Below are 21,217 nucleotides of genomic sequence, written 5' to 3'. Positions count from 1 at the left end.
AAAGGAAAAAATTGAAAATGCAGGTCTTCTGTTCATTCTGCTATGGTTTTAAAACAAGTCTGTCCAAATTGTTTTATTTTGCATAACAAGTTTATTTTTAAAAGGCATATAGACAGTAAACAAAGTAAACATCCCATCGAGATCTGAACTTCAGCCAAGTGTTATCTGTCCTAGAATTGCTCCATTAAGTTCCAGTCTCTAGACGTCTTAAATTCAATAATCGTCATCTTCATCAGAGTCCATTACTTTTCTTCTGCTGAACTGGGGGGAAAATTAAATGAGTATCATAACATGTTTCACAAAGCATAACTCAGATTTTCTGAGAACACAAATTTCTACCTACTACAGGGAGACATTTCTGTCTGTCTTTAAAACAACCTAGTGTTTCAAAACAATAGAAGAGCCTTGAAAATTAGGCCCTCAATATATGCAGCCTTTCTCCCCAAACTTCCCTGTGTTATAAAATGAAAATGTCTATAGGCTGAAACATGTTTGATACAGTACATGCAGATGCAATGCTTATTTAAAATATCAATCTTTCTTTTGCCGTGTGCATTTGGGGAAACTTACTTTAACTGTTGTTTTCTTTTCTGTTTGTTGGCTTACTTTTTCGAGGATTTCTATTAAACCTTGTTCTGATACCTAGGATAACCATAGAGAAAAACAGTAGTTTTTTAAAACAAAGAATTGACCTCAGCAGACTGAATGGTTTTAGTCCTTCCGGGGTGCGGGGTAGAGGTCAAGAGGGAAGGAGAGTGGGACAGCGGGCTGAAGCCACTAGCTATAACTCTTGGTTTAAGTTCCACATAAAATCTGCTCTGCTAGTCTTCATTTGAGGGAGGAAAAGTATCCATCAGTTAGCTTCCTCGAAAAATACAAAATTAACAGGTACTTAAGAACACCTTCATCACCACTGGCAGACAATGACAACCACCTACACCACTGTGTTAAGTGTCAGGGACAGAGATACACCATCTCTGCCCCTGAAACCTTGAGAAGCTTAAAAGCAGGAGACGAGTCACTCAAAAAAGGTGAAGCAGTCGTTGTCTCTTCCACACACATTCTCAGTGTAAGGGGTTCAGGGCGGGCTGACCCCTGTAGGCTGTGGTGGCAGCAGAGAGGGCTTCCCAGTGCAGGTGGGGCTCATCTGGGTCTTGAAGCAAGGTCAGGGATGCAGAATATACCCATCATGGCATTACAGCAACGCACATAATAACCAGGAGTTTTAGCACCTCTTCATTTGCAAAACAAGCGTAACTGTACCTGTTTTAATTAGTATTACTGACAAACCTTGTTTCCAGTGTAGAAGCAATTTAGGCTAGCTGCCCCTAATAGTCACTGGTTCCATAGCAATGTCAGAAAAGGAAAGAAGCAGAGGATTTTAGAAAAGACAATGAGTTATCTTTTAGGAAGGATGGTAGATACAACTATTCTCTCCTTTAAAAATTGCTTCAACAAGAATTCTGCAACCAGAAAGAGATAAAACTGACCTTCTGAAAATGTTTTCATAAAGTAGGTAACAACAGTTTAAAACTGCCTCAAGGCAGTCCAAGCTTACCTTCCCACTTAGTTGTCCATACCGTGCCATCTGTATAAGGTAATTCTCTACTGCTTTAGTTTTCTCAGGCTTTACAAGTGCTAAGTTACTTACTAAAAAGGAAAAAAAAAAAAAAAAATCTACATACACACGTACACAAAGAAGTCAGAACTAAATGCACTTATATTATACCTTGAAACTAAGCACTGACATTTCCAAAGCCCTTCGGACTTATTCACGTCTTGAGACTAACAAGGTGGATAAGGCAGATGCTACTGTTACTCCTCTTAAAAACGAGGAAAACTTGAGTTCAGCTGTGTTGATCTCAGTCAAGACCACACAGAGGTCGTGGCAGAGCCAAGATTAAACTTGGGTCCTCAGATTCTAAGCTCCACGCTTAAAAAAAAAAAAAATGCACTACTGCCCCCTGAAAAGCAATTTATATATTACTACACATATATAATCATAGTGATTCATCTAAGCCTGCCTCTTCTAAGCTGGGCTTCAAGTTACAATACAGAAGATACTGGTTCATTCTGATGGGTCATTTAATATGTTTTTCTACATGGTTTTTCTGAAAAATTTTATTATGAAAAAACATACACTAAAATGGAGAATACAGGCATATCTCATTTTATTGAGCTTCACAGATACTGTGTTTTTCACAAATGAAGGTTTGTGGCAACCCAGCTTGGAGCACGTCTATTGGCATCATTTTTCCAATAGCATTTGCTCACTTCACGCCTTTGTGTCACATTCTGGTAATTCTCACAGCATTTTTGAACTATTATTATTCTTATATATGTTGTGGCGATCTGTGACCAGTGATTTCTGATGTTATTGCAAAACGATCGTGACTTGCCGAAGGCTCAGATGACGATGAATGTGTTTTAGCAATAAGGTGTTTTTTTTTTTGCAATAAGGTATTTTTAAATTAAGGTATGTACACTGTTTTTTTAGACATAAGGCTGTTGCACACTTAAGAGACTACAGTATAGTATAAACTTAACTTTTATATGCATTGGGAAACTAAAAAATTTGTGTGACTCGCTATACTGTGGTGCTCAGGAACCAAAGCTGCAATATCCCCCAGGGTCTGCCTGTAGAATAAACCAGAGCCCCCAATCACCCGTGTCAACTACCAGCAACATTCTGTGACTGACTCGATTTAAGAGTTGTTTCCTATAAATTTTACCTAATACAGTCGTCCCTTTGTACCTGCAAGGACCCCCTGAGGATGCCAAAATCCGAGGATGCTCAAGCCCTTATATGAAACGGTGTAGTACTATCAGCCCTCTGTATCTGTGGATTCTGACTCCACGGATACAGAGGGCCGACTGTATGCACTTGGAGATCATCTCATTGGTAGGAGAGAATGGAGCTGGTACTTCTAATGATGATTTAAGTACATTTCTTTAGGTTTATAAACTTAACATTTCTTACAAATAATCTGTATCTCACGCTTTAAGGTTAAACAAATATTTAATCTAGAGAGAGCAACACTTTCACATGTATCTCCCCATTCAAATAACTCAAGCCAATTTTATGGAAATAAAGAAAACTGAAGATGCTTACATCGGGCCCGGGCTGACTGATCCAGAACTTGGGCTAAGATACTGTTCCTCATTTCTGCTTCCCTACAACAAAAACAGGTCAAGCAAAATTAGAACTAAGCTGTCAGCATTCCTATTGAACATAGAAAAATGTAACGAATCCACTCTTACACTCAAAGGCCAGCATTGTATTTTGTGAGTGTATATCTTTATATTTTGCGGTTGAAAGGTAAAACTTCACATTTTCCTAATCAGAGTGGAGTTTCAGTTCAACCACGATTATAAACATTTATTAAGTACCTCGTGAGAGGTGCTAGAAATTTATAGTGAGATTTCAGGCAATTACAAGGACCAAGTGATTAATCCCTGTAATTTTCTTAGAGATAAAGAAGCTGAGGTCCACGGAGGAAATGTTAAGGAGACAGAGGTAACTGTGGCCAAGGTAGGACCAGATCCCATATTTCCAGACTCTCAGTTCTAGATTTTGGGTTGGGAGGGGAGTTAAATTATAACTCTGCTTCTATCCTTACATCTTCCTACCTATCCAAGTAGGAACTATTTCAAGTTCACAGGATAGTGGTTTCAAACTTTTTTTAAGCAGAAATTGTTTTTCAAATGAAGCTCTTCAAGGAACTTAATACGTAACACAGACAAAAGCAGAGATTCTTCGGCTGAATTTGAAGGGGAGCTCGGGCTGGCTGTGCCTACTAATTGCCCCCATCTGAGGAGCTCTGGGGTTCACGGAACACAGACTGAAGCCCACTTCCATAGGCCATTTCCTTATCACTCCTGAGTACTGCAACCCTGCCACGAACTATTAGTACATTTCACTAAATCTAAGAGGCCAGAGTAGAAAACACACCATAGTTTTCTGTATCTCCAAGAATGAAAAACACCCTAGATGAGGTGTCTAATAGGAGACCCTCACTCAAAGCTGGGGTATCATCCCAGAGCAACATCCTCAATACACGGTAAACAAGAAATAAACCCGCTATGCAGAAAGAAACAGCAAGGAAGTGTGCGTGCAATGACCTTGGCCCTGAGTGGAGGAAGAAAAAAGTGTCTCTGAGAATTTGAACTTCAAGCTGTAGTCTTGCAGGTTTGCTGTTTGAATTCACAGCACCAGTGTGGAGAAGGGGGGAACCTCAAGCAGTGAATTTTTTTTTTTTCTTTTTTTGCGGTACGCGGGCCTCTCACTGTTGCGGCCTCTCCCGTTGCGGAGCACAGGCTTCAGACGCGCAGGCTCAGCGGCCATGGCCCATGGGCCCAGCCGCTCCACGGCATGTGGGATCTTCCCGGACCGGGGCACGAACCCGTGTCCCCTCCATCGGCAGGCGGACTCTCAACCACTGCGCCACCAAGGAAGCCCTCAAGCAGTGAATCTTAAGAGGCCTCAGGTTAGAAATGACCCACGTGATGGCAGAAGCAAAAGTAAATCCTCTTTGGAAGAATCCAGGACAAGAGCAATCAATTATGAGACATTCGAATGTCAGATACGTTAGAATGTGAAAAAAAATGCACATCTTATAATCAGTGAAATTCACGCAGTAGTTTTATTTTCTTCTTAGCACTATCCCAGGTGCTTACCAGCTGTCTTCTCCCTCTAATGTAAGCTACGCAAGGGCAGGAACCTTCTCCACCTTGCCTATCTCTGTAGACACAACAGTGCCTGACGGAGAGCAGGTGCTCAGTATTTGCTGGATGAACGAATGAGTTAAAAGGTAGCCCTGGGAGGTATGGGGCGGGGCATGGGGAGTTTAATAGGCATAGTTTCAGATTTGCAAGATGAAAAAGTTCTAGAGATTTGTGGCACAACAATGAGAATATAATTCATATGACTGAATTATACTCTTAAAAAGAGTTAAGATGGTAAATTTTGTCTTATGTGGGTTTTTTTAATCAGTTATTAAAAAAAGGTAGCATGATGGGGTAACTAGGCATTCATTCAATAAACCTGCCAGGTGTGAGGTGCTCTGTGATATTCTGGGATAAAATAACACTGAGAATAGAATGATAGTTAATACTACTGAGCACTTACTAAATGTGAAGCGCTGCACCCCTGCAGTCCTCACCACATATCCGTGAGGTACTCTTATGATTATGTTGGTTTTAAGGTAATCACAGTTTAGCGGAGAAACATCTACCAGTAATTGCAATACAAAGTAATAAGTAATGTGGGATTCCATACATGTTTACTTAACAAACATAATAACAGTGATGATGATTTCTGGAAAAATCACTATGCCAGGAAGATCTTTAAGAGTCACACACCTATTAAGGTGACTAAAAAAAAAAAAAAAAAAAAAAAAATTGGGTGAAACCATCCTTCAAAAAGTTGAGTTCCCACAGACACAGAGAACAGACCAAGAGATCGGTGTTGGGAGGTGGGCCAAATGAGTGCAGATTAACAGAAAGGTATAAACTTCCAGTTATACATAAGTCATGGGGATGAATGTCCAGCATGGTGACTACAGTTAATAATACTATATTGCATGTCTGAAAGTTGCCAACAGAGTAGATCTTAAAAGTTCTCATCACGAGAAAAAAAGTTTGCAAGTACGTGTGGTAATGGATGTTAACTAGACCTACTGTGGGGATCATTTCACAATATGTACAAATCTGGAATAATTATGCTGTGCACCTGAAACTTCCGTTGTATGTCAAGTACTCCTTAATTTAAAAAAAAGAGCCACTACATTAAAAACAAAAAACAGTTCAGAGTTCCAGCCCGTACCTTTGCTTCGCTTCCTGTTGTGCTACATCGCCAGGGTCCTGAAAAAACAATTTTATCTTTTAGTAATTTCACAGAGGAAAAAAACAGGAACTCCTATTTTCTTTCTGATACCTAACAGGCTCCTGCAGTGGTAGAGACGGCTTACGAAATAATTCAAAGCCGGGCCTCACAAAAGTCAAACTGAATAGTTTCCACTTACTACAACGTTTTGATGAGCTTGTAACATCACAATCTAAGAGAATGTTTCAGAATACAAACAACCATTAGGGAGAAGAGTCCTTGCTCTACGAAACCGTGTTTTACGTGGTAAGAATAATTTCTGTAAAAGAAAATGTGCTTCGGTACTGGGGACGCTGAAGATTCAAACAGCCCTTCCTTCCAGACCATCCCACTCCACCCCTAACACATTACTCCCCTCCTCTTTGCAGTAGAGCCCTTACTTGGGCGTTTAAGCTACGGGATTAGTTTAGTGCCTGGCCGTCCCCGGGACTGTCAACTCCATCAGGCGATGTTCCCCGCTGTACCCTCAGCACCTGGCACACAGCAGACCCTTGGGTCGGAACAATTAAATTCTAGAAAACATTCGGCAGGAATACTAGTCGAAGCAAGCTAGATCCACGAGCTAAAGGCACCGAGAGACCCGAGGGGCTGAGAATTCTGTTTGGGACCAGTGCCTGCCCGGACGAGAACCAGCCCCTGCCCGGGAGAGGCCCGCGCCCGACCCGCCCAGGGCAGCACATGGACCGCTGGCCGCCCGAGACCCCGCGCAGCGGGGAGAGGGGCCGAGCCTGCTCAGAAGCGACCAGGAGGCCACCGGCGGCGGAGGCGGGGTCCTCGGCCGCGAGGAGAGCTGGGGCGTCGGCGCCTGGAGCCTCCGCCCGGGGTCGCGCCTTCCACCTCGGGTGAAGGCGGCGCCCCTCAGGGGACGGGCCTGGCGGTGGGGTGGGCGCGCTCACCCCGTGCTTGGCCTGCAGCTCGGCCAACCTGTGCTTCCTCAGCGCCTCGAGCTCCTCCTCCGCCATGGTGCGGCCGTCCGGAGCGAGCAGCCGCTGCCACGCTCTAACCCACTCGAGAGACCGCTAGCAGCCCCTCAGCGCGCGCGCCACCCTCCCCACTGCGCAGGCGCCCGCAGCTCCCAGGCATCACCAATCCAGCCCGGAGCCGCGCCGCGAGCCCCAGCCAGGGTGCGGGGAGAGGCCCGATTCCGCGATCGCTGGCCGCGGCTTGCGGGGAAGAACCGCTGCGCGGAGCCTTCCGGACTTCGGTTCCACCTCCCCGCTGCAAATCTGTGCTCTGCGCGCGCGGCCGCCAGCCGGGAAAAGATCTGGCTGCGTGTGGGAAAAGACAGTAACCTGGAAACAGGCCATCCTCAACAAGTATAATAATAGGTAAAATTTGTTGGTGGCCTGTAATGTGCTGGTCTCCTGTTGTCTTCATTTACAGATGAGGATCCGGGCGCTTAGAAACGCTAAGCGGAGTGATGGAAATGTTCTAAAACTGGGTGGTGGTGATAGTTTCACAATTTTAAAATTTGTTCAGAAATATTACATTGTACCCTTAAAGTGGGTTGGGGGTGGGGCTGGAGCAAATAGAGACTCTCTGGTCATCCTGCCGTTACGAAGCCAAGTTAAAACAAATTTGGAGGCTGAGAGTCGGAATCAGATGGGCCTTTCCTCAGAGGTTGGCTTGGGGGCTGTGGGATGTGGTGTGAACTCCGGGACACTCCACACACACACACGCTGTCCTGAGGCGCGCGGGCGTGCGCGCACACACACACACACACACACGCGCGCGCGCGCGCGCGCTGTCCTGGGGTGAATTCCCTGGCGGTAAAAGCGCGCCTTTGGAGTGGGGACATTGGTGTGTGTTGGCCGGAATGTCAGCTTCCTAACCCTGTGTCATGCATGTGCTGACTTTTCAGTTGTGACAAAATATAAAATTTACCACTTTAACCATTTTAAGTTCACAGTTAAGTAGTTTTAAATGCGTTCACCTTGTGCAATCTGTAGGACACTTTTCATCTTGTAAAACTAAAACTGTGCCCTATTCCCCCTTCCCCCCAGCCCTTGAACCATTCTACTTTGTGTCTCTGAATTTGCCTGTTATAGGTACCTATACAAGTGGAATCATACAACATTTGTCCTTTTGTGACTAGCCTACTTCACTTAGCATAATGTCTTCAAGATTCATCCGTGTGACACCTACCAGGGTTCTTGGCCTTCCCCAATCAATAGAAATTGATCAGAGGCGAGACAAGAAATTCAGGCAAGGCTTTATTGGGGCCCCTGTGCAGCAGGAGGGAGAGAGAACAAGTAACAGTTTCCCTTGTTCACTCCCTGGGGCTGATGAGCTTGTTCCTAATATGGGGTGAGGGTAGGGGTGTGTCCAGGGGTCGGGCCAGAGGGGAGGCTTAGGTGTTTTGCCCACCCCTTTGGTGGTGTTGACTACAGGAGGCATGCACAGCACCCTGCTTATGCTCCCGACACCCTGTTTTTGCACCCAGCTCTTCAGAAGTGGCAGTTGGGCTTTTTGGTCTCTTTGTACCTTGTCCAGAATTTGCCCCAAATGCACATGTGCACAGTTATTTTTAGTCCCTATAGCTTCTTTGTATTTTGTTGCTTGAGGAGAGGTTTGTCCAGGTGCAAGCACTGCAGCAAAGGGTCCCAGGTCCCAGCCTGTCTCACATACTGTTGCGTGTGTCAGAATTTCTTTCCTATTTAATAACATTTTTCTCTCATATATATATATAATATATAATATATATAACCACATTTTGTTTATCCATTCATCACTTGGGTTGTTTCCTCTTCTTTAAAAAAAATTAATTTATTTTTACTTTTTAATTTATTTTTGGCTGCTTTGGGTCTTTATTGCTGCGCGCGGGCTTTCTCTAGTTGTGGGGTGCAGGGACTACTCTTCACTGCAGTGTGCGGGCTTCACATTGCGGTGGCTTCTCTTGTCACAGAGCACAGGCTCTAGGTGCGCGGGCTTCAATAGTTGTGGCACACAGGCTCAGTAGTTGTGGCTCGCGGGATCTAGAGCGCAGGCTCAGTAGTTGTGGCACACGGGCTTAGTTGCTCCACAGCATGTGGGATCTTCCCAGGCCATGGCTCGAACCCGTGTCCCCTTCATTGGCGGGCAGTTTGTTAACCACTGCGCCACCAGGGCAGCCCCGGCTTGTTTTCTCTTTTTGGCTCTCCTGAATAATGCTGCTATGAATATTGATGTATAAATATCTCTTTCAATTCTTGGGTATAGAGAATCCATGTGTTTTGAATTTAACATTCTTAAACGTTAAGGATGCTTTTTCTCTAATATGTAAACAGGCAAGATTTTGCGGGGAGAGATGATAAAAATGGCAGTCTGGAGTCGACTTCTATTTCCGGGTGTCACGTTTTGAGACCCTTTGTGGACAGGCTGTACAATGGGCCATGTGATGGGTCATGTGACTTCCACTCACAGGGGAAGATGCAGCCCTACCTGGGCTGATGATGCCTGAGTGGCACACACCCATGAAGAGGGAAGGAAACCAGATAAGCAGAGACGGGCCTTCTCACCTCATTCCTTAAATAAAAACTATATTCCCAATAGATTAAATATTTAAAGGTTTAAAAAATAAGTCACAAAACAAAGATAAATTCTTTATGTAGTTGTGTGACTATTTTAGGGCAGATGTGAAAGGACTCTGTCAGACCGTTTGGGTTTCTTCAACAGCCTGTTGTTTTCTGTTTCTTCTCAAGATAATTTTAATTGCTAGAGAACCATTCCTTTCATTCAGGGTTTCACATTTTAGAAACATCTGGCTATCACATCTGTATCTGTGGTCATATCCCTTTTAGGGATTGTTGACTTGATTGTTTATTTGGGCTATTGTTTCTTTGTGTTTCTTGATTATGCTTTCTAGCTATTTTAATATGTTGCTCTTTTTCTTTTTTCCCCAAGGACTGAAATTTATCAGTACTGATTACTTTCTTCTTTATCTATTTATTTCTACCTCCTTTTCATATTTCCACTGTTAATTTCTTTCTGGTTCCTTCAGATGAATATTTGTTTGTTTTTATTCTTTCTTGTTTAATAATGAAAATATTTAAGGAATGAATTTACTTGTGAGTACAAGTGTGTGTGTGTGTATAGTGTTTTCAATTGTCTTATTTTTTTCTCTTTCACAATGTCTTAAAACATTTTCCTATTTTGTAAAGGTAATAATAATTTCTTTAAACCCTGGTCAAAATAATATGGTTAAAAAAAGTCAGTTGTACATGAGGAAAAGCAGCTATTCCTGGCCCACTCCTACCCAACCCAGTCTTAGTTCCCCAAAGGTAAAACTTGACCTCCAGCTTGCTCTGTAGTTATTCCTTCATTTAGTCTTTTATTAACTATGTATTGAGTGCCTGCCTTCTATGTGCCTAAGCAACTGTTTTAGGTACCAGTGTATATAGAGTGAATAAAAACAGGGAAGCATCACTGCATTTCCCCCTACATAGTACTGGTGGAGTGGAGATATAGTATAAATATAGAAATAAAGGACAGAATATGTATATTAGTTGTGATAAGTCAGGTTCTACAGAGGAAAAAAAGTCAGGTAGTGGGGATAGAGAGCGGTGGATCAGGGAAGTGTTCACTGAGATGGTGACTTTTGAAAAAAGACCTGAAGGAGGAGAGACAGAGAGTCACAGAGACATCATATGGAAGACAATTCCAGGCAGAAGGAACGGAAGGACCCTGAAGTAGGAGCCTGCCTGAAATGTTTAAGGAACTACAAGAGAGGCATTGAGGCTGGACTGTAAACTGCGTGTGTGGGGAGAAGGCAAATGCAGCATCAGGAAATGAATTAAGAGGCTATTTATTTTTAAAATTTTTGTTTATTTATTTTTGGCTGCGTTGGGTCTTTGTTGCTGCGCGCGGGCTTTCTCTAGTTGCATTGAGCGGGGGCTACTCGTCGTTGCGGTGCGCAGGCTTCTCATTGTGGTGGCTTCTCTTGTTGAGGAGCACGGGCTCTAGGTGCGCAGGCTTCAGTAGTTGTGGCATGTGGGCTCAGTAGTTGTGGCACACGGGTGGCTTATTTGCTCTGTGCCATGTGGGATCTTCCCAGACCAGGGCTTGAACTCGTGTCCCCTGCGTTGGCAGGTGGATTCTAAACCGCTGTGCCACCAGGGAAGCCCCAAGAAGCTATGTATTTAAATAACATACCTATGCTATGATGTCTTCATTTATACAGTTTAGACATTTTCTAATCCCCTGATGGATAGGGATTTGACACACTCCACAACTCCTACTTTTCGTCCTTAGTTTCCTAATACACATATTACTATTTTCAGTTCCAAAGTTGTATATTGTTTAAGCAACACACTTACACCTTCTCTTTCTTATTCCATCAGGTATAGACAGTGTCTCTTGACTCCCAGCTTTAAAAGATGAAGATGCCAGCATCTCTAACCTTACAGTAAGTTTGCGTCCTTTTTTCTACATTCTCAGCTTCTATTATCTGTGCTTCTTATTATCTGTGCTACATCTTATTCATGTTCCAATCTGTAATCATAATTCAGTCTTTTCTTCCTTCCTTTTCATTGAGATATAATTGACCTACAGCCCTGTATAAGTTTAAGGTGAACAGCATAATGATTTGACTTAGATACATCGTGAAATGATTACCACAGTAAGTTTAGTGAACATCCATCATCTCCTATAGATACAAAAAAAAGAAAAGAAAAAAAGAAAAAGGAAGAAAAGAAAAAAGATTTTTTCCTTGTGATGAGAACTCAGGTTTTACTCTCTTAACGATTTACATACGTAGCATAAAGCAAAGTATAATATAATTATATGAATCATGTTGTCCATTACATCCCTAGGACTTCTTTACCTTATAACTGGCAGTCTAACTTCTGACCACCTTCATCCAATTCCTGCTCCCCTCAAACCCCCTTCCCCCTGCCTCTGGTAACCACAAATCTGATCTCTTTTTCTACGAGTTTGTTTGTTTGAAGTATAATTGACCCACAGCACTATGTTAGTGCCTGGTTCACAACATAGTGATTCAACATTTCTATACATTACAAAATGATCACCACGATAAGTCTAGTTACCGTCTGCCACCATACAAAGATATTACATTATTATGGGCGATATGCCCTATGCAGTACATTTTGTCCTGTGACTCATTTATTTTGTAACTGGAAGTTTGTACCTCTTGATCTCCCTCAACCCATTTCACTCCTCTCTCCACCCCAGCTCTCCTCTGGCAACCACTTGTTTGTTCTCTGTATCTGTGACTCTGTTTCGGTTTTATCTATAACTGCTTTTCAGTTCACTTGTTTTGTTTTAGATTCCATATATAAGTGAAATCATATGGTATTTGTCTTTCCCTGTCTGACTTATTTCGCGGAGCATAATACCCTCTAGGTCCATCCATGTTGTCGCAAATGGCAGGATTTCCTTCTTTTTTATGGCTGCAGGATATTCTGTTGTATACATATGCCTCATTTTCTTTATCCATTCATCCATTGATGGACACTCAGGTTGTTTCCATGACCTGGCTCTTGTGTATAATGCTGCAATGAAATTGGGGTGCCTTGTTTTTCTTTATCAAAGAAAACTGAACTTTTCTAAACTCTCCATCATATCATGTATCCTGACAGACTCTACTTTTCTTATCAGATACCTGTCTTCCTCCTCTCTCTTTAATCTGGACAGGTTCCTCTCTAGGCCTGTTGCATTCCTGTCGTTCTGGATTTCCCTTTGTTGCTATTTTAGGTTGTATCCCTGTTTTCTTTCCTGGTTTAACCCCTCATCTTTTTTTTTTTTTTTTTTTTTTTAACCCCTCATCTTTTTGAAGCACATCTTCAAGTAGTTTTCTAAGAAAAAGAGCTAGTAGGTAAAATTTCTATGTTCTTGCATGTCTGAATATTTAATCTTATACTTTAATTCTTTGGTTAATTATAAACTTCTAGAAAAAAGAATTTTCCCTCTGAATTATTTTAAATTAAAAATTTAAAAATTATTTGCTATTTTCCCTTACAGCTTTGTTATGTATCAGTTGTATTTCTTAAATTCCTTACTTTTCATTTTGAAAAATATCAAATCTATAAAAAAATGGAAGGAATAGTGAAAAGAACACCTACATGTCCTTCACATAGACCCACTAATCATTAAGATTTTGCCACATTTGGTATATCTTTCTGTCTACACACATGTGGTGTGCATGCATACACACACACACACACACACACAAATGCACATACACAGTTTTTCTGAACCATTTGAATGTAACTTTCAGATATCATGTCACTTCACCCCTAAGTATATATATCCTAAGAACAAAGACATTCTTATGCATAACTACACTACAGTTATTGCACTCAGTAAATTAATGTAGATAAAATAATATCATCTAACTGATATACAATCCTCTTTTGTCTCTATCTAATTGTTCAAATAAACTTCTCCACAACTGTTTGTTTTCTTGTCAATCCATGATTCAGTTGTGTTTAGTAGTCAATCTCTTTGCAGGTATATCCCATCTGTTTTCTAACATTTGGTGTTAGTGATAAAAAATCTGAATTTTGTTCCTTCATAAGTGGTATTTTTTTCCTTGTGGAAGCTTTTAGAGTATTTTCTTTTTTTCCCAGTGTTCTAAAATTTTGCAGACATGTGGGTCTTTTAAAAGACCTTGTGCTGTTTGCTCCGTAGGTACTTTCAATCTGAAAACTTGTAACTTTAACCTTTTGGAGATTTTGTTGTATTGCTCATTTGATAATGTTTCCCCTCTGATTTCTATCTTTCTTTATCTGGAATGCCTGTAAAACTGGACCTCCTGGAAGGGTCTTCTGAGTCTCATTTCTTTCATGTCTCCCATCTCATGGTCTTTTTGCTCTGCTTTCTGGAAGATTTCTTCTGTTTTATCTTCTGGGCCTTCAATTCATTTCAGCATCATATTTTCATTCTGTAAGAGCCCTTTCTTGTTCTCTGATTGTGTTGTTTACTTAGCATCTTGTTTTTGATTTTGAATGCAATAACTTCCTGAATATAGTTATGATTATAATTAGAAGACATTTTTAATTCTCTTCTATTTCCTGAATTAGTTCTCTTTCCTTTGAGGTTGTTTTTTTCCTGTTTGTGGTACTTTTTTAAGGCAGCCCTTAGCAAATGAATACAAATTTCTGTCTCTCTTTCTTTCCCTCCCTTCCCTCCTTCTTCCTCCCTCTCTCCCTCCCTTCCTTCTCTCCTTCCTTCTTCCTTCTTTCTCTTCCTCTTCCTCCTCCTCCCTTTTCTTCTTTGTTATTTAATGGAAGAACTCTCAGGTGTTTCACTTGGAGAGTTGATCTTTCTGGAGGCCCTGCATTCTGAACGAGGGGAGGAGCTAAGGACTGGACTGTTTAAGACAGAGCCTTTGGAGTAATCCCAGTGTTTTTGGCCCGGTCTCACTTGCATACTCTGTCTTATGCATCTCTGGAATTCTGTAGGGAAGATCGGCAACCTCCTCTGCGGTGTGTCATCTGTCATTACTTCTGTATCAGCTTGACACAGTCTCACAATTTTTTTTTAAACTTTCTTCCACTGATGGACAACTTCCTGTTCTCTTTGTCATTGTGGATTTATTCCCATTTTAGTCCTTTACTATCATTTTTGTAGGGTCTTAGGGGGAAGAAGAGAAAAACTGAGTGGCCAGCCCATCATTTTGAAAATAGCACTTATTTTCTTGTCTCCAACTTGCAGTTTTGATCTTTTTAGCTGAGAAGTTATTTAGGAGGCTTGTATCAGTCAGGATGGGCTAGGCTATGCTGTATAAGAAAACTCTCAAAATATTAATGGCTTAAAACGGCAAAAGTTTATTTCTTGCTCACCGAGGTTGGCTGGGGGCTCTGCTCCAGGTCTCCCCACTCTGAGACCCAGGCTAACAGAGAAGCTGCCATCTTGCTGTTACCAGTTGCCATGGCAGAGATAACCTAGTGAATCATGCACTGTCCCTTTAAGTTTCCACCCAGAAATGATAGCCATCATTTCTCTTCATATTTCATTGGCCAAAGAAAATCATTTGACTATTCTTAACATCAAAGGGGGTGAAGAAGTACAGTCCTACCCTGTGCCTAGAAAATGGAAAGCTGGAAATGTCTGTTGAACAGTACAATAAACCACCAGAAGATTGTAAAATTTCAAGTGTTTGAATTCTAAAACCTTTTACAACTTGAATTAAAAAAAAATTGCACTGGAATCAGAGAATGTAGGGTTGTATAAAATTCCTGAGATTTTTTCATTGCGTTATTTGTGACTGATTTTTTAAAATGCTTTATGGGATTGGGAAAGGTGTACCCTTTGTTGGTTGTAGACAAGTTTGACACATTCACAACATGAAGCTATTTATATCTTCTATATACCTGTTAATTTTTTTATATACCAGATCTATCAAAGACTAAAGAATTATTTAAAGTTCTTATCATACTATTGTGTTTCTATAGATTTCTCCTTGTTTTTATAACAGTTTTGCACTCATATTTACCTTGTAAGAGTTCATAGTAGATATGCATTTTCTATTTTGTTTAAATAACCTTTGTCTCAATTAATAGGACTTTTATTTTATTTATTTATTTATTTATTTTAAAATTAATTAATGTATTTATTTTTGGCTGTGTTGGGTCTTCATTGCTGCTCACGGCTTTTTCTAGTTGTGGTGAGTGGGGGCTACTCTTCGTTGCAGTGCGTGAGCTTCTCATAGCAGTGGCTTCTCTTGTTGCAGAGCACCAGCTCAGCACGTGGCTTCAGTAGTTGTGGCACTTGGGCTCAGTAGTTGTGGTGCACAGGCTTAGTGGCTCCACAGCATGTGGGATCTTCCCGGACCAGGGCTCGAACCCATGTCCCCTGCATTGGCAGGCAGATTCTTAACCGCTGCGCCACCAGGGAAGTCCCCTAATGGGACTTTTAAATTCTTGTTCCATTGCCACATGTCTTCTGTACTCTCTTAGGATCTCAAAGTGCTTTTTATAATTTTACAATTTTTTTTAATTTTTAATTTTTTAAAAGTGATATTGAATTTGGTGATGATTTCCTGGATATGACACCAAAAGCATAGGCAACAAAAGTAAAAATAGATATATTGGACTTCATCAAAATTAAAACTTTCAGGACACTATCAACACGATGAAAAGGCAACCTACAGAATGAGAGAAAATATTTGCAAATGATATATCTGATAAGGGGCTGATGTCTAGAATATAGAGAACTCCTACAATTCAACAATGAAACAAACAACCCAATTCAAAATGGGCAAAGGACTTGAATAGACATTTCTGCAAAGAAGATATACAAATGGCCAACAAGCACACGAAAAGGTGCTCAACATCACTGATTACTAGGAAATGCAAATCAAAACCACAGTGACAGGGAACTATATTCAATATCTTATAATAACCTATAATGGAAAAGAATCTGAAAAAGTATGTGTATATATCATATATATATATTATATATATATATATCACTTTGATGTACATCTGAAACTAATGCAACATTGTAAATCAACTATACCTCAATTAAAAAAAACAAAACCACAGTGAGATACCACCTCACAACCATTAGGATGACTACTATCAAAAACACAGAAAATAGCAAGTGTTGAGGAGATTGTGGAAAAATTGGAACCTTTGTTCACTGTTGTTGGGAATGTAAAATGGTGTAGTTGCTATGGAAAGTAGTATGTTGGTTCCTCAAAAAATTAAACATAGAATTACCATATGATCTAGTAATACATTTTTGGGTATATACTCAAAGGAATTGAAATCAGGGTCTTGAAGAGATATTTGCACACCCATGTTCATAGCATCATTATTCACAATAGCCATAAGGTGGAAGCAACCCATTCACCCATTGATGAATGAATGGATAAACAAAATGTGGTATAGACATACAATGGAATATATTCAGCCTTGAAAAGGAAGGAAATTGGAAGAGGTACTACAACATGGATGAACCTTGAAGTTGTTATGCTAAGTGAAATACGCCAGTTACAAAAAGTCGTGTACTGTATGATTTTACTTATATGAAGCACTTAGATGCTGTGGACTGAATTGTGTCCACCCTAAATTCATATGTTGACGCCCTAACTCCCAATGTGGCTGCATTTGGAGACAGGTTCTTTAAAGAGGGAATTATGGGTGGGGCCCAATATTGCTAGTGTCTTTATAAGAAGAGACCAGGGATGCATGCACACAGAGAAAAGGCCATGTGAGGACACAGTGAGAAGATGGCCATCTCCAAGCCAAGGAGAGAGATCTCAGGAGAAACCAAACCTGTCAGTACTTGATCTTGGACTTGTAGGCTTCAGGACTGTGAAAAAATAAATTTCTGTATTTTAAGCCACCCAGCCTGTGGTAATTTGTTATGGCAACCTTAGCAGATTATATACCAGAGTAGTCAAATTCATAGAGACAGAAAGTAGGATGGTGGTTTCCAGGGTCTGGGAGGAGAAGGGAATGGAGAGTTATGTAATGGGTACAGGGTTCAAGTTTGGCAAGATAAATTCTGGAGATTGGTTGCGCGACAATGTGAATGTGCTTAACACGGCTGAACTGGACGTTTAAAAATGGTTAAGATGGTAAATTTTATATTATGTATATTTTATCACAGTTAAAAATAAACATGTTTTAAATTGTGATAAAATATACATAATATAAAATTTACCTTCTACCATAGCCCTATTTTTCTCCTCTCCTTTATAGCAAAACTGAAAAAAGTAGTTTCTGTTTGCTATCTCCACTTCTTCATGGCTCACTTTCTCTTGAACCGTTCCAATTAGGATTTTCTGAAGCTGCCTTGTTCAGGGTTACTGAGATAATTTCAATCCATCAGCAGCAATGTTGCTCTCTCACTCCTCCTTGAGATACTTGCCCCGTGATCTCCTGGTTTTCCTCTCACTTTTCCTTTGTAGGATGGGGCTCGCCCCTCCTCCTGACTAAATCTGCAAGTTACCCCAGGACTCTGCCCCAGGCTTTTTATACTCACCCCCTGGCAAACTCATCCAGTGCCATCTATACACTGGTGAACTTCAGGTTCTATCTCCAGCCCACCCTCCCTTGGAACCCAGCGCAGAACATCCACCCGCCCACCCCACATCGTCACAAGGATGTCCACCAGGCATCTGAAATGCATCATGCCCCGAACAAATCCTGACTTCTCCTTCAGAACCTGTCTCCCTCCATTGTTTGCCATCTCAGTAAATAGCACCACCTTGCAACCAGATTGAAAAACAGGCACCCTCGTAACTGTGCACCAGAGATCTTGGAGTCACCTTGACCCCCCTCTTTCTGTCTCACCCCACATCCAACTCACCCGAGTATCCTGTTGTCTGTCTTCAAAACCTCTCCAGGGCCCGGCTCCTCCCTGCCTCCTCTTCTACCACCTGCCTTGGCCAGGCAAGCTCCTCTCATCTGGATGACTGCGGAGGCTTCTGAGTTAAATGAACAAATGAATAAATGCTATGATTGTTGAAATTAGCGATATGAAATATAAATGTGTATGCCCGAGGACGCCATCTGAAATGTGATTGAACGTTTTTCTCTGCAGGCTGCAGGTGAGAATAGGTGATCATATATCAGCATATGTAACCCAGAGATCTAGCAGTATGCCCGCACCCCTCTCACCCAGTAGCTAATGTGTACCTGGTAAAAGACCGCTAGTATCACCAGGAAGTCTGCAGACACACAGACGTGCATCTCTGTTGACTAACTGAAAGTACAGTAGTATGGCCGTTAGAACTTTAAGAGAGAAATCAGAGAATCTGAGATACTGACCACGCGAATAACCAGATTATCAGAGAATGAGCTGCTTTGCTTAGGATGGTTGATGGTTCTGAGAGGAGCAAGTGTGGTCCTAGTTTCAAAGAGTATGGTGTATGACCCACCCCCACCCCCACCCCCAAAGAGTATGGTGTATGACCCACCCCCACCCCCACTTCCCATACCTATCTTGGTAGCAGAAACAGCTGGAGTTTAATGGTCTATTTATTTATTTAGATTTGGGCAAAAGGGACACGTCAAAGTTATGGCACTAAAATGTTTCTGCTCTTGGGGTGGTTACTACATTAAAACATCCTGTTGCCGAGAAGAAGCAACTCTTGAAGTTGGACCGGTGGTGGGAGGCTGAGAGTGGGGTGTGACCAGGTGTCTTGAGACGAGTTGCTTACTGATGGGCGGAAGGTGTTAAACCTTCTGGGGTGATGCAGTCTCCTCGGTACCACATGAGTCAGGTGCTGGCTGTGCTAGGACGAGGCAGAACCCAGAGCAGTAGGAAAACTGTTGGGAGGGGTCTGAAACAGAACTGGAGGAGCTTCTGGCAGTGGCTGTGTGGAAGGTAAAGAGAGAGAGAGAGAGAGAAAAGGAGAAGGAGAAGGGAAAGGAGAGGGAGGGAGGGGAGGGTCGCCGCTCAGCGGGGAGGGCTGCCTCTCAGCATCACTTCTGTGACCTGTTTCAGGAGGGACACAGGTGATGTGGACAGGTCATTGTTGTGTTTTCCATCACTTGCAGTAGGGGCACAGATAGTCCCAGTGTCACACAGAGGCAGAGCCTACAGAGCAAGTCTATCCCTCTGAATGTTCAGCCCCATCCTTCTCCCAGGACAGGCCACCTGCTCTGCTCAGGTGCCCAGGGATCCCTTCGTGCATAGAGTCCTGATATGTCCTGCCAGCAGCAGAGGGAGCCCACACTCTACCGAAAGGGATTAAGTTTCTCATTAGAATACAAAGCAGGAAATACAATAACGGTGTTTTTTGCCACGCAGTATGTCCTTACAGATGAAGTTTTAATCTCCCTCATACATCTCCATTGCTGTAAATTCCTGCTCTATTATGGTACCCTATGCCGTGATTCCCTGGGAGAAAGCCACAGTAAGCTTGGCGGCGAGCTTGGGCTTCTGAGCTGTTTGTGCCACGTGTTGAATCACATATTATCTCACACTTAAAGGTATGGCTCAATAAGCTCTTTTATATCAGTTTATTAGCCATGATCCTGCAGTTGATCAGTTATGTCATGGAAGGGTACCACGGAGCTCACCGACAATTACGGGATGTAAGAGGCAGAAGGAAAGGTAGGCTTGAAACACAAGAGTGCAGTTCATCGGATGGTCTAGCAGCTGCCGATTCGCCTTCTCATCTGTTTCTAAGTAATAGATATTGATGCTTCTCTGCTCAGAGCAGACCTGCCGTACATGCAGTTGCCCACAGTGCACAGAATGGCATTTTTTCGAAATCCTTTCCAGCTCACTGTTAAAGGCACGATGTCAGATGTCACGACCCACAAGGGTTACTCTTGGAGCTAAGCCACACCATCATTGTTCCTCACACTGTGCTCTTTCTGGGAAAAAGAAACATGTTCGCCTTTTGTCTCATTTCCCTCCCAAAGCAACTGACCAAGTTCTGAAACCACTCTTAGGAGGAAAAAAACCCCTCAGGTCCTGTATCCTTTATGATGACAGCTGTCATCTGTGCCTGGTGGGAAAGGGGGGCCAACAGGAAACATTTAGAAAACAGTTTTTCGCCTAAAACCCGTCATGGAGTCTTTGACTTCAGAAGCAGTTCCACTCAAGCTTCTGTGGCCACTTGCTGGGTTGGCAGCTTCTTTCTGACGATGATCTCCATGCCACAGGGTGAGGGTACCACCATGTTACCCTGACTAGGACCTCCTTCTAGCTGGAAAGCTAACAGGCACAGGGCCAGTCTAAGAGCTTCCCAGGCCCCAGAGGCTTCTTCTTTTGGATCCCCTACTACAAAAAATGTCCAAAAAATGGAAATGTACCCCTATCCCACATCATGATAATGTATAAATAAATAATAAATGACAATATGGGCATGGAAACTAGTTGATGTATTATGTCTCCTCAAGTGTATTAATCCTGACGTTGCAGTGTTTTCTCTATAGCTTTGTGCTGATACATTTTTTCCTCCTAGGCTGTGTACATACCTTTGGGTCTTTGGAGCTCTCTGAGTCCTGAGCCCTGCTCCTTGAGGGGAGGGAGGGGGGCAGGGAGTGGAGAGGACTTGTTGCAGAGGATGGATGCTGAATGGTTAGGGGCCAAGATGAAGTTTGGTCCTAGCCCTCACCTGCCTGGTCCAAAGAGAACCAACCTCAGAGGAAATTAAGAGGACCCTTACCTGTCCTTAAATAAAGCCAGAAAGATTCTCACCTGTTTGTAAAAAAGGTGCAGAGAACGGGAATACCTTTTCTAGTCACATGCTCACTCATTCATTCATTCATTCATCCATCCCCTCATTCAAAAAGCATTTTTTTGGAAACCCTACTAAGTGCCAAGCCTAGTGCTCGGCATTTGGGAAATAAAGGCAGGTAAGATGCAGTGCCTGCCCTCAGGAGCACAGAGTTCCTCAGTCCCTCTGTCCTGGGGCTGCTCTTGGTC

General features: G+C 42.2%; 1 protein-coding gene and 1 long non-coding RNA gene across 2 annotated transcripts; one reads left to right on the top strand and one right to left on the bottom strand.

Moving 5' to 3' along the window:
• Positions 1-15: 15 nt before the first annotated feature.
• Positions 16-6,944, bottom strand: PDCD5 (programmed cell death 5). Its single transcript, XM_029236896.1, has 6 exons — positions 6,781-6,944; positions 5,825-5,862; positions 3,113-3,174; positions 1,559-1,650; positions 571-642; positions 16-261 (listed from the first exon to the last, which is right to left on the bottom strand). The coding sequence occupies exons 1-6, from the start codon at positions 6,844-6,846 to the stop codon at positions 214-216; spliced, it is 378 nt and encodes a 125-aa protein (XP_029092729.1). The 5' UTR covers positions 6,847-6,944; the 3' UTR covers positions 16-213.
• Positions 6,945-7,043: 99 nt separating this feature from the next.
• On the top strand, positions 7,044-18,332 carry LOC114904230. Its single transcript, XR_003795910.1, has 3 exons — positions 7,044-7,212; positions 11,203-11,267; positions 18,180-18,332. It is a non-coding gene; the product is annotated as an uncharacterized LOC114904230 (long non-coding RNA).
• The last annotated feature ends 2,885 nt before the right edge of the window (positions 18,333-21,217 follow it).

This window comes from Monodon monoceros, unplaced genomic scaffold, assembly GCF_005190385.1.
Source record: "Monodon monoceros isolate NGI ecotype Baffin Bay Population unplaced genomic scaffold, NGI_Narwhal_1 Super_Scaffold_10, whole genome shotgun sequence".
NCBI lineage: Eukaryota > Metazoa > Chordata > Mammalia > Artiodactyla > Monodontidae > Monodon > Monodon monoceros.
Note: the sequence above shows the minus strand (reverse complement) of the source record. Positions and strands in the feature narration are given on the sequence as shown.

Bases quoted from the DNA above. Each gene is read 5' to 3' on its own strand.
- PDCD5 (XM_029236896.1), bottom strand. From the start codon at position 6,846: ATGGCGGAGGAGGAGCTCGAGGCGCTGAGGAAGCACAGGTTGGCCGAG. The intron at 1,651-3,112 runs GTAAGCATCTTC...TTTCCTTTTTAG, and splicing joins TCAGTCAGCCCGGGCCCGAT to TAAGTAACTTAGCACTTGTA. The intron at 643-1,558 runs GTAAGCTTGGAC...TGGTTATCCTAG, and splicing joins ATGGACAACTAAGTGGGAAG to GTATCAGAACAAGGTTTAAT.